We start from the raw sequence: 18,199 nt of genomic DNA, 5'->3' as shown, positions 1-18,199 counted from the left end.
AAATTCCCGGGCCTCGCTAGCTATCGCAAAGCGCTGTTCTCTTCCGAGACTGTTGCACATTACCTTAGTTCGCTGCATATTAATTTTCAGACCTGCCGTTCTGCTTCCTTTGTCCATTTCAGAAACCATAAGTTGCAATTCGTCCCCTATGTTACTTATCAATACAATGTCATCAGCGAATCGTAGGTTACTAATGTACACTCAATTAACTCTCATTCCTAATTCTTCCCAATCTAGGGCCCTGAAAACCTCCTGTAAGCACGCGGTGAATAGCGTTGGGGAGATCATGTCTCCCTGCTTTACACACTTCTTTATTTGGATTTTGTCGCTTTCTTTATGGAGGAGAGTGGTGGTTGTGGAGCCGCTGTAGATTTCTTCCAGTATGTTTATATATGGTTCGTTGACGCCCTCATTCCGCAGTGCCTGCATTACTTCTGATATCTCGACCGACTCAAATGGCTCCTCGTAATCTATAAAGGCTATATTGGTTATATTCCGCGCATTTCTCTATCACCTGATTGATAGTGTGGATGTGGTCTATTGTCGAGTAGCGTGTACGAAATCCCGCTTGGTCCTTTGGTTGATTGAATTCTAATGTTGCCTTAATTCTATTAGCTACTATCTTTGTAAACAGCTTGTAGACAACGGACAGTAAACTGATCGGCCTGTAATTTTTGAAGTCCTTCACATCCCCTTTCTTATGGATTAAGATGATATTGGCATTCTTCCAAGATTCTGGTACCCTTACCGTTAAGAGACATCCCGTATACAGGTTTCTGCCGCTTCTGTCCACCGTCTTTGAACATATCTAATGTTACCTGACTCTCACCAGTGGCTTTGCCTCTTTGCATTCCCTCTAAGGTTTTCTTTACTTCCCATGTCGTTACTGGTGGGATGTCCACTTCCTCTTGCCTACTACTACTTCGTACGTTATCGCCCTGGTTGTCCCGGCTACTGTACAGATCTCTGTCAAACTCCTCAGTTGCTTTAACGATCCTACCTATATTGTTAGTGACTTTGCCTTCCTTGTCTCTTAGTGCATGCATCGGTTTTCATGTAAATAGTTAAAAATGCGAACAAATATATTAGCATTGGCGTTGCCAATACCAATGGCTTATGCCATTGGCATTGACATAGGCCTTGCCATACTTCGCTTTTCTTTCAGAAGAGAATGAAAAAAAACTTTATTTAGGCCCTTCGGGCCGTTAACTAGCACGCAGAGGGCCGCTCCCACGTCGGGCGCATAGACCTAGCCTCTCCGCCACGTCGCGGACCCGTTGGACTGCCCATAGTAATGCTTCCGAATCCGGACTGCGTAGGGCAGCATTACATTTAAGATTGCAGTTCTAGCAGGAAAATCTATATAAGTTCATACAGGTAAATTGACTTTTGATTATTATAATACATAACTTGAAAGCTGCATAAAACACGATATAATTGAAAATGTTTTAATTGATAAAAATAGCAATCTTTTGGCAGTTTTTCGAAGATGGGAATTAGTGCTTGGTTAGTTCTCTAGAGTATTCGCTTTAGGTAGACAGTGCAAATGTTATGAGATTAATCTTAAAACATCTGTGAGTGAGAGGCGGATAGTAATTGAAGTTCAACAGTCGCTTAGCCAATGAAAGCACTGCACAATATGATTAAGGTGTAAGACCGTTCCCGAAATTATCTTTACAAGCTTTACACTAAAAATAAAGTCTGATAACCATTCCCTCTCACTAAGAAAAACACGATAGCCGATACCTCGCACTTTCGTGCATGATCTATTTTCTGAAATATGGTTTAACAGCTTTAACTAACGTCAGTTCTATTTTCGTGCTTTCTCCCATAGTCATTAGGAGTCATGGAGCACCCATAGAGAGCAGCGTCACAGTTTATCCTCACGTGTTTGAAGATCGAGGAGACGACTTTGAAAAGCTCCTCGTCATCCACGAAGGATATTCTCTCAAATTAAGCAAAGGGTCGGTGCTTGCTGAGAGCGTTCTACTGCACGATTTAACTGAAAATGGAGTCGTCGAGACCTACGTGAGTAGCCAGCGACTTATTATCAAGGGCTTCTTCGGATAATCATTTCAATCGCTGTTTTGGCATGTACAATCTAGACCCGAAAACAGTTGTAGGCTTCAATGGCTTTGAAAATCGGCTTTTATGATTTGCTGGTTCGTTGCTAACACAAAAAGAATTGCTTTTTAGGGACTTGAATATTCCAGTTAGATGGCTGAAAACGGATATTTGTGTAAAACTGAGTGGCCACCTCCCTATGTATTTTTATTACAAAAGCTTCTTTCAGAGCATAAACAGCCAGATGAAGAATCAATATTGTGTCTACGGTTGCTTGTGCGGCATGCTCAAATTTTATATGAATGAATGAATGTTCTTTATTATATATGATTTCAAAGTATTCTAATCACACACTGGTTCTTTTTGCTGTCTTTCACAAGCGCAAGGGACTATGTTAAACTATCGCCCATTCTTTACAAAATACGGTGGTAAGAGTACAGGTAAACAATTTCATTCAGTTGCGTAGGCGCAGCCAAACATATTCGACTTTACTAAGTCAAGTAACTGTTTACGAATATTTAAAGTGACTGAATCGAGTGCTCAATGTCACATCCAAGGCCTCTCAAGAAGACGTGTGCTCTCTTTTGTATGCTAATTGTGCTTTTATCTGTTTTTGCATAAAAACCTATGAGATGTCATTCATCGGCTCGCCACCTAAAGAGTATTGTTTCTGATTTTTTAAAGATCGATGGTAGGCAACACGAGAGAGATTTGTATCAAGATTCCGAAAGCATGGCTTCGTTGATAATCACATCACAAGTGGGAGGACATTACCACATAGTAAGATACTCGTGATTATTTCACGTGTCCTACTTCGTGAATTTTACATGCCCGTCCCAAAATTTAAAAAAAAATATTGGTAAATTGTTGCGCACTTGTTTAGCACGGCCTCGTCAACAGTACACATTTGATTGAGCCTCTCCCATATCATGAGAGATCTTCGGAAGGCACCACTGCACACAGGATATCGGCGGTCAAAGTGAATCAAGGAAACCATAGATTTATCACAGCAAGCGGTGAGCTTACATTTATGTTTTGGGATTTGTAGTCAAGCTTGCTGTAAAGAATAATTAACAGGTTCTAACAGGTTCTCTAAAACTCGCATGGTGAACTGTAATGTCATGCGAAGCCAACTGGTTCCCTGAAGATAACTTTTTTCAATTCCGTGCACATTACACACCTATTACCGTGACTTTGTACGAAATCCCATCTTCGTGATCATTTTATCGTTGCTTCCAGCATAACGCATGATTATTCAGGAAAAATTATTTTCCTGGCACTGTAAGCATGACGACTGAATCTCTTATTCGCATTTTTGCCTACTTCGTAGTTAGTTTGCCGCATTAATAAGGAGCAAATAGAAAATACAGACAATAAAAACAGGGTAAATGAAGTTTTCTTGTTATTATGCGGCAGAAATATTAAAATTTTAGCCAATATTGGCCAACATTAGCTACAGGTCACCCGCTTCAGCAGTTCCTTTTATCATGCATGAGTGCCCTCTTACTCCTTGCTTAATATACGTAACGGTTTTTTGATGAAGCGTTATTTAAAAACTAATTCGTCGTCTATCTGATATTTTCTTTTGATGCAGTTTTATATTATAGTTTTTATGTTCTACTTATTTTTGGTAGTGTTTGTTTATGTATTAGCCCTAAAATTTGTGTTTAAAGTCAACACAGAAACTGATTTTTAAACGCCAGTGGGCATCCAAGCGAATGCTTTTTATTTAGGTAACTTAACGGGGAACTGAATTCGCTAAGTGAGAGTTTGAGTGCTGTTTGAGTTTTCGTCTAATATATAAATTCAAAACAAGAACGAGATTATGCAATAAAAATTCTAGCGCAAGACAACGTAGTTGGGAAACATCAAACTCGACATAATAAGCAGCATGCGATTGTCCGTGTTATTGCGTGCATTTGACTGCCGAATCTGACAGGTTCCAGTAGTACAACCGTCGCGCTTAAACGTTGCTTACTCGTCATTTCAGAACGCAATCTCCACATCACAAGAGTCCCTACGCCAGGTACGTGCTGATCGAAATTTTGGCAGGTGTGACTTGTTTTAAACGAAAGCTTAAAAAACGACAACTTCTTCTTACAGCGACTGGAAAGCTGCCGAGAAATTTCACCGTAGAGTTGGTTTTCTGCAGCGACTACAAGCACACTATAGGTTTCCAGAGTGCGACAGAACGAATATATACAGGTGTTTGCACAAGCGGTAAGTTAGCAACATTCTCTCCCTGATGGCTAGGCCTTGCTCTTTTTTAGTGAACCCGGATCGGGGTTCGTTTATTTTTAATAAGGTTGTTCTCTCTCTCTCTCTCTCTCTCTCTCCCCGAGTGACTAATGGACTGAAGTATTTGCCACTGTACTGATGTTCGTTGCTAATATTACGTGAATGCCCGATATTTGCTAATGAAATTTTTGCACAATTATGATTTCACGTCAGTGGATTGAAAAGGCTCATTCCCTAGATATCTGCACAGTGCTGTATCCGAAGTTGATAGCCGTCCTTTAGAGATAGTACACTTGATTCACCCCTCCGGTTTCGTGGGGAAGCTCCGTAGATAGATGAATGAGCTGCGAAAAGCTTAGCGAAATACCGCAAATCTGTCCTGCGGATTCCCGCAAGGTGTCGGAAGAATTAAAAAAAGGCAACTGACAACCACCCGTATGTCGCGCAAAGCCACAAGGTAATCCATACGGATTTCTCAGAAAGAAAGCTTCTTAGTTGCCGTAAAATTCGTCTTGGTCCGGGAATCGAACCCGGAACAAAAAAAAAAGCCTTTCCGGGGCGGTCGCTATACAAAATGAGTTAACCAGGAAGCTAGCAATTGGCAGTGTGACAGCGAATTAATGGGCAACTCGAAGCGCATGGACACATAATACTGCAAATCTGGTCTGCGGTTCCGCGGAATCCCGCGATTTGGCGGAAGGGTTAAGAAAGGACAACTGGCAACCACCCGTTCATCGCACGAAGCCACAAGAAAGTTCAGACGTATTTATCAGAAAGATTTCTTCGTTGCCGAAAGATCTTTCTGAGAAATACGTATGTATTTCCTTGTGGCTTCGTGCTACAAACTGGAGGTTGTCAATTGCCCTCTCATAACTCGGGCAAATATTCTGGTTGATCGGGGCGCGGCCGCCAGCAGCTACCCTGGACGAAATCGGGCAGATTGCCACAGAGAGCGGCGGCCGTCGGGCCGAAATAAATTTAATTTTCAGGTTGCAGGAAGGCAGGCACTTTTTTCTGACATTACTGTGTATATTCTTGGACGCAAGAATCAAGCACGCTGTCATATTCGAAACCCTGTGTTTTTAACCCCGACAGAAATTGCTCGCTTCTGAGAAATCTGCTGACCTTCTGTTCTTCCACGTACGCCACCCCCCCCCCCTCCGCCACTTCCGGGGGCTCCATTTCGTTCCGAACATGTGCAGTAGAACCCCGCTGTTACGTTCTTAGGTGCTGCGTTATCTGGCTGTTACGTCGTTTCTGGCCGGCCCCAGCATAGCTTGCATAGGATCCAATGCACTGGGAACCCCGCTGTTACGTCGTAACTGCGGGACCATTCCCGCATTGTACGTTGCGAACCGGCCCTCCGAGATTGCACAGGCGGCCATGTTGACTTTTCAAGTGGCTTGGCTTGGTCCGCTTAGTGGCTTGACGACTGAATTGGCCGCCAGAAGCGGTGAGAGCGATATCTACGAGGCATTTTTAAGTCGCGTCACCAAAAACACTACCTCCGAGATATGTATTTTTCGTCTAAACATGACGACTATGACGTGTTTGGGTGCTCAAAATTCGTTTTGATGCATTCATGAAGATTACAGACTTCCAGGTGAGTTTTTGTTGCCCGGAGTCATCTCCTTGCGTTGTCTAGGTGCCGGGGTGGACTCATCGCTATCGTTATTGTAGGAAATGCTTTCCTGTTCTTCTCACGTTTGCTGTCTCTTTCTTGTGGGCTGCCGTGTTGGTTGTGTGTTGGTGCGCGGTCGTCTCAGTGCTTCGGCGCCTCCAACGCGCCGAATAGACAAACAGGATGGCACCAAGAAAGTGGAAGCCCCTTTCGCTGCAAGAGAAGTTAAACATTGTCCGTGTAGTGAAAGAAAACGCGACGAGGAAGCAGGCGCTTGAGAGACGACTTGTTCTGATCGGGCGTGAGAAAATGCGCCAGGCGATGCTGCAAGATTTCTTCAAGCGAAAGGTTTGAAATAAAATTCTGCGCTTCTCGCCACTACTTTCTCACTTTTTTCTCCATTTCTCGGCGCTTACGTTTCTCGGTTCTTACGGTTTTTGTTGAATTTTTGGTACGGTCCCGGGAAAAACGTATTAGCGGGGTTCTACTGTATAGTATATATATATATATATATATATATATATATATATATATATATATATATATATATATATATATATATATATATATATATATATATATATATATATATATATATATATATATATATATATATATATGGAATGCTAGAATGAACCTGGCACAAACATATCCGATGTTTTGATCACAAGAATGGTAGACTTATTTTGTGTTCTCAGTGTCCCCCCCCCCCCGCTTCTTTTACCCAGGAGCAAGTGGGCAAAGTAGGCCTCTGGCGTAAGATGATAGATGCCCGAAGTTAGCCAGGACGACAATTTCTGGCAGTAGCTAAGAACTAATGGCGACAAAGGTAAAGACCAGAACGAGCATTCTTTAGTTGCCATTCTGGAGTATTATGAGATATTTGCAATCGTTATAACGCACGAAAGATGGGGGCAGTGGGTATGGCCTGCAAGGTTCTGACCATTGGCCAACAGCTATGGCAAATTTAGAATAGAAAATACTGAAGGACTTATGCGGTATACCGACGTATTTCTGGCATTGAAGTAACATCGCACTTATTATACCTTTCTTTAGTATGTATGTGTCACTGTCATGAGTCGTGAATTATAGAACATCATCCTAGCCTTCGAAGCGCTACCAAGCATTTTATGAAGGCGAACGTAGTATAAGAAGCATATCTTTTAGTTGTAAATTAAAATCTCTCTGGAGTGTTATGGTGGGTTCACCTAAACTACCATTCAATTCACTATTTTTCACTTGTGCCTACTGTCAATACAGCATTAAATTTTTGTGACGCCGCACTTTCACTTCTTATTCGCAGATCACCCTGCGTTTGCAACAGCTTAGCTCTCCCGGCACCATATCGGTAACATCTATTGTGGGATCCTATATCGTAAGTAAATACACGCTCAGCTTGACGTCACGCTTATTACACGTTGCACTCCTAGGCGAAAGAGTATTACGTGCACCAGCGGAACAACGACGCCATCTATGGCACAGAAACGCTGAAGAAGCTAGCGCTCGCCTCGAAACGCAACAACGCAATGGAGAAGGCAGACGCAATCTTCTTGGCCACCGGGTAAGTGCGATACTCTACTCACTTGTGGCAATGTCGATAAACATGTTTATTGCCTCGCGCTGAAATCATTAAATGAAGCCAACACGAGCTGCCCATAGTGCCGCTATTAAGCACCACGCCTTCCACTTGGATGTGACATCGCTGTTAGGAGCTGCCGCATAAAATTTGGTGCTTGAATTTCTACGAGCAACCAGCCTTGTTGAAAGATTGTGACACTGTCCTGCTTGTGTCTGTTTCTACCTCTCTCTCTTTCTCCCATTGACTTCTGTACTGTTTTCCTTTCTCCCTTTACCCCATCCCATGGCAACAAAATGGATATTTGTCCTCCAATCAATCTCTCTGCTTTCTGCGTAACCTTTATCTCTCTCCTTCTCTCTCTCTTTCTCTCCACTTGAACCGCGGTGATGCTACAGGCTGGGGCTAAGACAGATTTACCAGCGCAAAAAGGCGAAACACTTGAAAATGAACACACACACACACAGCGCTTAACTGCATATCTTCTGCGGGAAGCTGCTTCATGCGAAGGTGGAAAGCTAAACCGCATGCTCGGCATACGGCCACGGCAAAGAACAAAATGATGAGACAAGGATCAACAAGAAAACAGTTAAAAGGCCCCTGTCTACTAGGAATAAACTTTGCTAAAACTGCTGCTTGGGCGAGTTGGTTCATAATTAAGATAGGTTTACGAGCGCAAAAATGCGAAACATCTAAGAAGGAACACACACACGCAGCGCTGAACTGCGGAACTTCTGCTTGAAGCTGCTAGGCTGAGGCTAGCCTGGCAGCCCTGTCCGGCAAGTTCTCTGCCTCGCAGTCTTTTTCCAAGTAGTGCATTTCGCCACGAATCACTTAGTGCAGTGTCTGACAAAAATGCTAGGGGAATACACGTCACTTCCTTGTGTACTATCCGCTGTCTTTCTACAAAGCATCACTTTTCTACACGCTCTTGGAGAAGCCCGTAATAGTCGTCTGAGCAATCAAGAAGGGACCCCAAGAAATTTTTATTCCGTGCACATATATGCACAAAAATCTGTCACTGACGCAGAATATAGCAGAGATTTATTTATTTATTTATTTATTTATTTATTTATTTATTTATTTATTTATTTATTTATTTATTTATTTATTTATTTATTTATTTATTTATTTATTTGAACATACTTCTAGCCTCACATTAGAGTACTTGAACTGGTATAGCGCATTACGGGGAAGAAGAAACGGCCGAGCAGACCGACACAAGAGGACAGAGCGCTGTCACAAGAGGATAGCGCCCTGTCCTCTTGTGTCGGTCTGCTCGGCCGTTTCTTCTTCCCCGTAATGCGCTATACCAGTTCAAGTACGACGAACCAACTCGCCCAATCTTCAACACTTGCTCACATTAGAGGCTGTTGCAGGAAAGGGGCTAAGATACATAATCAAAAGAACCCATTTCAAGTACGCGCGTACATAAGTTAAGTTAAAATGGACAATACAGATGCATGTAGCTTAAGCTTTTAGCTTTAGTATGTTTCCATAAGTAATCTCAACACTCGAAAGTCAACAAAAGCTCTCGCAGCTCCCACTTATGCCTCGTCAGCCAGCTTCAATATAGCAACGCTTTAACGCTCCAGTTAGTCCTTCGCCACATAAAGGAGTCCAATTACTCTTGCGGTACTCCCACTTCCAATGTTACAGGGTTCATTAACTCTATTCTTAATCGAGTACAAAAATTGTAGTGGCTTACCTCGGCTATGCCAGGATATATGTAGCGTGAGCTAAGGTTCACCTGATTATTCTTAGCTCTCCTGGTTGTCTAGGATTAGCTTGATTATCAGGCTTACTGCTGCTTCAATGACACACATATGGTGTACGCATTATGTGACACATGTATATTTATTTTTTGCTCAACGCCATTTCTCCATTGCCACAAAGATGGCGGTCAGGGTAGTAACACGCTGCCGTCTCTATGACCCCAACGCCCGGCGCAGCGCCGGCGTTGGGGCCATAGAGACGGCAGCGTCTCCATGGCAGCGTCTCGTGCCTGGTCCCAACTGCAGCGTCTTGTCCCCGGGGCAGCGCCGGCGCCAGTATGTCTGCCACGGCTATGACGTCACTCCTCTGGAATGTGCAGATCGGCGAGGCGCGCGCGGCTCCGGTGCGCCAGCTGTGCGTCATGTGACGTCACTACTACTCGCGAATGCGCAGCAAGGCTCTCGGACTGCCACGCGAAACTGCTCGAGCTCGGCCAGTGTAGCTAACGCTACAGAACTTTAAACAAAAGAAGGTCAGGCTACTCAGATATCAAGCTATATCTATAGAATACTGTCAGTGAAAAACTACTTCTTGGCAAACGTCATGCATGGTACATATATCGGAGTGGACAATTGAAAGTGTTTTTTTTTTGTTTTATTGGTTTACGAACTCCTACATGTCTGCACTTGTCTATAACACATGTCTGCAGCAGTTCGCTTCTGATGACGGTGTTTTTTTATAATTGGTAATCTGAGATCGTCGCATGAAAGTACTGCGTGTAAGATCAAAACAATAAATGCAAAGCACCTACTCCTATGTAATGTCGTGCTGATTATTTTTAAAATTTTTGCTTTCCGTCAGGCGAGCTGTTGTTCAGTTGAACGGCAAGAAGCTAACTACTCACCACGTAGGTAAGAACGTCACTGCCCTGTGTTCGTTGGGCTCCGTTTTCATCATGAAAGTGATATTGCCACCGTTTCAACTCTTCAGTCGAGACGCTCGAGTAGATGTTGTCTTGACAAAAAGAAAATGTCATGCCAGGTTAGTGAACACCAAATTTATTTTTATGCAGGAGCGCACCTAACCTACCTGATTGGTACATCATTAGGAGTGAATATAGTAGGTGCAGCGCCACAAGAGTAGGAAGGAACAACAGAGACGTTTTTACGCAGCTTTGAAATACCTTATTTTTACGAATAGCTGATGTCTTGAACGACGCCATTTTATGTTGCTTAAGCCTCCTGTAGTGTTAGATAGGGGCACTTGATGTAATACTGTTGTCTGCAAAGCACAAAGATTGAATATTTAAAACCTTTTTTCTACAGAATAATCAACTTGTATTTGGCCCATTGTATTTGTGGACTGCTGCGTGCACGCAGGGCTGGCTTTCTTGGGGCAAATGTGCGCATTCTTCAAGACCTCGCTGGGAGTGGACGAACCACGGACGTATTCGGGGTTGCACACTGCATCACACGAATTATCGCATTTGTAAGTACCTGGAGGCGATGGGATTTTATGGGGGAGACATTCCGCGATAACACACGAGGTGCCGCTGCAGAGCTTCTTGAAAGCGCTCGAGGGAAAAATCTGTATACTGGCAGTCACTAAAACGGGTGGAATAGAAAAGATCAATTGAAGTGTACACTCAACAGTAAAATTGTTTTAAATATATCATTAAATTATCTGTCTGTAGTACCTACGAATCTATACAGAAAAACAGAAATAGTAATACTTAATAAACAGAAACCCGAAAGCAGGGTAGAGATTAGGTGCAGTCATTAGGCTGCCATGACTTAAGAATTCATGTACTATTTATAGAAACTTATGATGAAAAATTCCCAAGTTGCCGAATTCGTTACATGATTACAGAGGCAATATTTTTACTGTTTAATGTGGTTTGAACCGCCCCTCGGGCTTGGCGAAAATCACATTTTACGAACAGCAAACACTGGTGTGAGAATTTCAGCCAGATTTTGTAGCCGTGCGTGGCATTTAGAGCTTACAAGCGACGAGCGCAGTTGCTAGTCCTTCATGTGCCCTCTCTTCATACAGAGGGCCCGTCCTCACTTACTTCGTTGGGCGGGGCTCTAGCTGTATGTCGGCAAGCAGCAGATTGCTGCTATTTGCTTACAGTTGACTTAAATCAAGAATGACGTCTGGAGATCATGCGTCAGCACTATCGCTTGTCCAGTCTCCTTCATTTGGTCGGTCTTGATCTGCGCTGAAATGTTCACCTTACAATATAACGTAGCCTGCGTATTCTAATATTCTTCCTCATTGCGTCTTAGGTTGAACTCAAGCCATGATGGAGAAGGCGGCTCGGCGAACTGTAGACCTGATCACCAACACCTAATGCACGCTTACGAAGGAGGAACGCGAAACTACGTGTTCTCTTCATGCAGCATGGCCGCTATTCACGACTTTTTGCGGTGAGTTCCTCTGATTCAACAAACGGTGTATTTTCTGCAAAGCACGCGTCATCATGCCTATTCCAGTTCAAGGACGAAAGGTGTACCTTCGACCTTTTCGATAGTTGATAGCGATTGTTTACTGCTTAGTTTTCCTTTCTTCTAAGCTTTCGTATCCATCACCAGAGGGAACCTGGCAATGACACAATATATGGATTAGGGCTTTCCTGAACTAATCTAATTGAGTGTTTGTGCTCGTGTCATCTATTCTTTTCTAGTCACATTGTTGCGCAGTTGATATGTCGGTTTTAACTCGTTCAGCTTGTTACCCTGCTGCCGGGAGGGCCGGTAGGCTTTGTTGAAACCAACTGGCAAGCTTTTGGCCTAAGCCTTCAAGACAGGGAACGGTCTGCCTTCCTTACCTTCTCTCTCACTCAATATTGTTTCGCTTTAGTGAACACTCGGCTAGGCAGGCACCTGCCCAGGAAAGCCACTAAGGAGTGGGGCTTTACTTTTAAAAAGCAGTTATTGTTCATTACTACAACATGACGCAAACCTTTCTGTGGAGGACGGAGGATGTCAGGTAAGGGATGCTGCGTGCAGATGCAATACAAGGCAAAATGCCAGATTGTCTACGTTGGCCGTGAAGCTAGGCTTCTGGTTGCGTGATGGGGCTAGTTCTATCTCACCTGTAGTAATGAATCAATACGAAGAATCCCTGCAACAAAATGTTTTCTCTATGCGCCGCTCGAAACTTAAAACACATGTGAAAAATTATTCTGTAATACATTCGAATTGTTCAAATTTTCATAACCGCCCTTTACGGAAATATCAGCAACGCTATAGGCCATAATAAGTTTCGTTTCGTTAACTCATCGCGAAGACAGCTGCTTCGACACGGCTAATTTTGAGTAAGTAAAAGTAATTGATTATGTGAACAATAAATTCACTTCTACCAATGTCTTTTCGAACAGGTCAGATCGCGCGTATTGCTTGAAAATAACCGCCACGTACCAAAAAACTTACTTGCCATATCACTTCTTAAAGAAGGAAGGACCTTTCCTGAACGGAACACATTACTGCCAGAAGTTTTTCCCGGACTACAAGAATGCGTCCTATGTTAAGGTAAGTCTCTAAATAATTATACGTTTGTTGTGTGCATCCGATTGGATCTCAAAACGGTCTGTTCTAGAGCACTGCCAACTCTACCGCATTAAATTTAGGAATGTGAAAAACAGTTTCCTTGAGGTCAATCCGAATCAACGGAAGTTAAACTATCACGCAACTTGCTCATCTCCGTCATTTCTTGGTACACACCATGCTTGGAAGGTTCGGGGTTCGAGACTATATGATTCTGCGGTCATGGATTCGATAACCTGCGCGCTTAGAAATTTCGAGGATTTGCCGTTGGTTCAATACCCTACACACGTGGAAGGTTCTGGGTTCGAGGTCCTGTATACTTTCGAGGTCAAGGTGTCGTCTAGTGCATGCTCACAACGTCGAGTGTTCGAGCCCCCGACATAAATTTTAAATTCTCCGTTCACTATAAACCAATATATTCACTTCATATATTCACTCTATATTGCCATTGTACATTACGACTTGTAACAGTTCTTGTATAAATTATTCAGAGACACCATTGCCAACGCTTTTTCCATATTCGCTCGTACATTAATCTTGAAGCAGAAGTGTGTTATGCGCTATCACTGAGCCTTTACATCCCAACAGAGTCTTCGCAACTAACGCAACAGCATGTGTCCAGAGTATAAAATATTTGCCACAATCATCAATTCCTACTACAAGAACAAACATAATAGTGCAAAAACATTCGTCACCATACCGCTCTGCGAACGTAAATGTTCAGTGAAGGTGTACCAAACACCAAACATGCTGATTGAATGGGGGGGGGGGGGGGAGGTAGGTTTTGTTATTACTTTAGAATAATAGTAGTGATGATCCATTTGTGGTCGCTGTGGAAGACTGTGATTGGTTCCGCGACCATTTCTGGCAAGACAAATTTGTTCCTTTCGTTGAGCATTGTATTAACGCTGTTCGTCTGGAGTCTTTAATTTCCGTAGTCTACCCATGGCAGTCTTAGAATTAACTGAATGAATTGCTGGACAGGTCTCGCTTTTACATACGAAAGCGGGAAACACTCGCGGGGAAACAATCGACGGCCGACGCTCTGTTCGCCGCTATCAGTGTACAGTGTGTATTGCTGTTGTTTGACTTTCCGTTTCCCGGCTACAAGTTCGGTCAAATAAAGAGATTCATCTCGGACCGCCGGCTGCTCATCTCGGAAATTTCGACCACCTGGGGTTCTCTAACGTGCACCTAAACCTAAGTACACGGGCCTCAAAGGTTTGAGGTATACTCGATGACACCACTAATTTTTTTTTTGAGATGTCAAAAAATTAGTGATGTCATCGAGTATGATGCATGACGAGACGCATGAAACGGCGATAGCCCTTCCGATAAAAAGTGACGTACATTTCCTACATACTATACATATAATGTGCTTGCGTTATAATTAGGAATCTGAATAATTAAAGCGTCTTAGGTGTGCTTACGCTAAGAATAAAACGATCATGTTCCGGATGACACGCGACAGACCCACAGGAATGCACAATGCTTCCGTGGCCGTTATTTTCGTCTGAAAGACCATACTGCGCAATCTGCCAAGTAGTTAGTTACGACGTTGCTTAAAATTTTATATCGAAGCTGTATACCTCTCGTTGGTCGGACCTGGCGCAAAGACAAAACGCCAGGTTAAAGGGCTCCTAAACCATCAATAGACGCTCGTGTGCTCCTCTGCCAGCAGATGGTCGCGATCCTTGCGTGTTCATCACGGATGCTGAGGAAGGGCATTTGGAGAGATGGTCAGACGAGCCGACGAACGCGTTCGCTGTAGGGTCGTGTACCACTGCAACTCCACAAGTAAATTTAGATCTCTGGTTGGTTTGGGGGCCCTTTAACAATTGACGGCAAACGGCGTTACTTTCTTTGTAATTAGGCATACAGCATAGATATCAGTATTTGTTTTAATAAAGAAAACCAGAAAACAAGCATCAAAACCGCATGATGGATAAGGAGGCTGTGAACAATGGGAACACCCTCCCACGCGTTCCCGGTAAATATTAGGTTGCAGCTGCTTCGCACTTCACACGAGGACTTCGAGTGACGTCAAACGGCCCTTCCTTGATGTGACGTCATCATACTCGATGACATCACTAATTTTTTGACATCTCAAAAAAAAAAGAAAATTAGTGGTGTCATCGAGTATACCTCAAACGTTTGAGGCCCGTGTACTTAGGTTTAGGTGCACGTTAGAGAACCCCAGGTGGTCGAAATTTCCCAGATGAGCAGCCGGCGGTCCGAGATGAATCTCTTTATTTGACCGAACTTGTGGCCGGGAAACGGAAAGTCAAACAACAGCAATACACACTGTACACTGATAGCGGCGAACAGAGCGTCGGCCGTCGATAAAACTACTCATGGCTGGGACGCGCGATCTTTTATAGATCACGCATCCAACTTTCCAGTCTAATCCCTGGTGGTCGCGCCAGCTGTGGAATAATGTAGACTATTCGCGTGCTGAGCGCAATGTTTACAAAGTGATCTACTACAATTGCGAAGCTTCTTGAACACTGCAGCGCGGTCAGCGTCGAGCGTTGATAACCGCCCTTTCTGGTCAAACCCGAATGCATCAAAATAAAACAAGAAGCGAGCGTGGCAATATGAGCATACGTGTATATAAGTATCTGCATATCACGCGCTCTTATTAATGTGGCTTTAACTTGAAATATGTGAACATTTTACCTTTGACTATATTTTGGTGTATACTTTTGGTTTTTGGCTACTTTTGGTGTTTACATTTCGCATTGTTCCTTCTTAATAATTGTACGGCTTGCGCCTTCCGTCTCTTCATGTTTGTTTTGTTTTATACTTATTAGTGTTATTTTTTGCTCATTATGTATTATTGACATTTTCTAACGTTTTCACGCGTTTCGCGTTGCTTAAATGCATTTCTTGTACATTCGCCCCCTGCTTGGGCCCCTTTTTGGGCCTGCAGTATTCTGTAAATAAAAATAAATAAAAATATCGTGATTTTGGGACGTTAAACCCCAGATATTATTATTATTTTTTGATACCTCCGGTTGAGTTCTGAAAATGTCTTGAAGGCTGCTGCCCAACTAAGGTCTGTACTATACTACCCTCAAAGTAACGACTAGCTACAAATGCTACTAAATTATTACTGAGATGCTGTGTGCCACTATACGCCTTGTTCTGTTGGTGTGTCCGTGTCGTTGAGCACACTGATGCGGAGATATGATTATGCAAAAGCGATCTGACTTTCTACATTTCTTTTTTCAGCGCCACCACTCTCTTTCAGATCACTGCCACTTTCTTTGCGAATTGACAAAATGGTCAGGCGGAAAGCATCAGGGAGACATATATGCACCGGCAGGAACACCCTGTAACAACAACCCTACTATGGTACTACTCACTTGCATGATTCCGTCTTCACAGACCATTAAGGCGCCGTTATGCTTTTGTACAGCGCTTGTCTTGCTCATGTCGCCCTTGGTCTGTAATTTTGTAAGCCTTGTGCGATAGTCAAGGTGACTGTGTGCATATATATACACACAGACCCGTGTGTGTGTGTGTGTGTGTGTGTGTGTGTGTGTGTGTGTGTGTGTGTGTGTGTGTGTGTGTGTGTGTGTGTGTGTGTGTGTGTGTGTGTGTGTGTGTGTGTGTGTGTGTGTGTGTGTGTGTGTGTGTGTGTGTGTGTGTGTGTGTGTGTGTGTGTGTGTGTGTGTGTTTTTATGAGGCATGCTTTTCTATGAGGCATGCCTTGCAAAGCTTTTCTAACTTTATCGCTGGTTACACATGGAATTTCACTATCCCCTTCGTCATTACTTTCGAGCAGCTTGGCATGGACAATCTCAGAACCTCCATATACTGAACGAACTACTAAAGTCGCCTGCTACGTCCAATACGTTCAACAATGTTCCGCGTATCTTTACCTGCGAGCATTTCAATCTTTTATGCACCAAGTTTCCTTCTAACGAACTTAAAGCTGCACTCCCCCTCCACAATTTATATTGCGACTTAGTTCATTTTCCTGACATTGTAATTTTGCATATCACTTTCTTCTTGATGAGCTCCAAAAGGCAGATAACTATACTTACCTTCTTAGATGCTATAATTATAATATAATTATACCTCGTTTCTTCCTCAACGTCACGACTACGCGACAATATACTTTCACGTGTCGTTTTTCGGGGGATATTCCGTGAGTTGGTAGTGCATACCTACTGTTGTGTTTGTGCTCTACCTCTCAATTCACATGCTCCTTCTTAAATCTGTCATTACGGTTTCGTTCCTTACAAATATAATCACAACAGTCAGCTGTTGGACTACGCGTCACTAAATATATTTTTTTGCTTGTACCATCTCCCGCACATAGCCTCTTCCAGAAACTGCGCTCCTAAATTTTATCATGCGAAGGGTGCAATAATTAAGTTGTCTCATTAAGAATAATTTTACCGAAGAGGCACATATATAAGAACCACCCAAGATGTTCGCCACACAAGAAATTATGCTAACTAGACAAATTAATAGTTAATAGAAAGAACGTACGCAAAGTATGGGCACGACCTCCAATGCGAACACAACCGTCACTTCAATGTAAAAGGTTGCGCGAAAACAGGGCACGTTCACATGGAAGGGTACCTGCCCTTCTATATGATCGTCGCCTGTCCCCGTACCCTTCCATGTGATCGTGTCCCGTTTTCGCGCAACCTTTTACTTTCAAGTATGTTTAACACACAAGGCCAAGAACGAGTCTATAACCATCACTACTTTTCAACTCCAACTTCGCACTTCCTTGATTCTCCCTCTGGTGCACGAATCCATGATGTGACTTCAAGTAGATCAGTGTTTAGCAGCAGGCCAAGAATACGTTAAGTTTTCTGAGGAGATAATCCAACTTGCATAGAAGGGACCGCATATAGGTGAAAGGATATCTCCGCGCGGCAGTTCAAACAAAACTTTCATGAGTATTTACTTGCTCGTCTAAAAGATTTTGTCCGTGTTTGTATATTTGTCCTGTTTGAAGGATCGTAATGACTCGCCGATAATTTTTCATAAGAATATTTCTTGTTTCTCTTTCAGAGTTGCTATTATGGCCTATGCACCCCAACTAAAAAATAAAGAAATTATTCAGATAAATAGTTTTCTGCGTTTTTTTCTTTTCTTCTGACTTTTTTCAACCATATCAATAATATTAAGACAAGTCATTTTAAACACGCCCATTATAGGAAATACACTAATGAGAAAACAAGACAGGGAGAAATAAAATCGCATTTAAAATATTACCAAGCCACGAACATAACTCGCCATCTCACATGTAGTACGCTATACCAACCTCTGCCAGCATCACTACTGTGCATGCATACATGGAATACACTGGACCTCTAACTTGTATCAAGACCAGCTCATAGCCAAGATTAGGCTACGTGGATACATGAGTACACGAAAAAATTTAATATTTAGTGCTCACATTCGTGAGTC

The 18,199-nt window shown here is 42.9% G+C and overlaps 1 protein-coding gene across 1 annotated transcript; it reads left to right on the top strand.

The window, feature by feature from the left end:
* Positions 1-1,751: 1,751 nt before the first annotated feature.
* On the top strand, positions 1,752-17,852 carry LOC119401511 (uncharacterized). Its single transcript, XM_037668387.2, has 12 exons — positions 1,752-2,028; positions 2,749-2,844; positions 4,055-4,090; positions 4,168-4,284; positions 7,227-7,298; positions 7,354-7,484; positions 10,077-10,126; positions 10,595-10,703; positions 11,504-11,644; positions 12,598-12,748; positions 15,998-16,120; positions 17,801-17,852. The coding sequence occupies exons 6-12, from the start codon at positions 7,450-7,452 to the stop codon at positions 17,837-17,839; spliced, it is 648 nt and encodes a 215-aa protein (XP_037524315.2). The 5' UTR covers positions 1,752-2,028; positions 2,749-2,844; positions 4,055-4,090; positions 4,168-4,284; positions 7,227-7,298; positions 7,354-7,449; the 3' UTR covers positions 17,840-17,852.
* The last annotated feature ends 347 nt before the right edge of the window (positions 17,853-18,199 follow it).

This window comes from Rhipicephalus sanguineus, chromosome 8, assembly GCF_013339695.2.
Source record: "Rhipicephalus sanguineus isolate Rsan-2018 chromosome 8, BIME_Rsan_1.4, whole genome shotgun sequence".
Lineage (NCBI taxonomy): Eukaryota > Metazoa > Arthropoda > Arachnida > Ixodida > Ixodidae > Rhipicephalus > Rhipicephalus sanguineus.
Note: the sequence above shows the minus strand (reverse complement) of the source record. Positions and strands in the feature narration are given on the sequence as shown.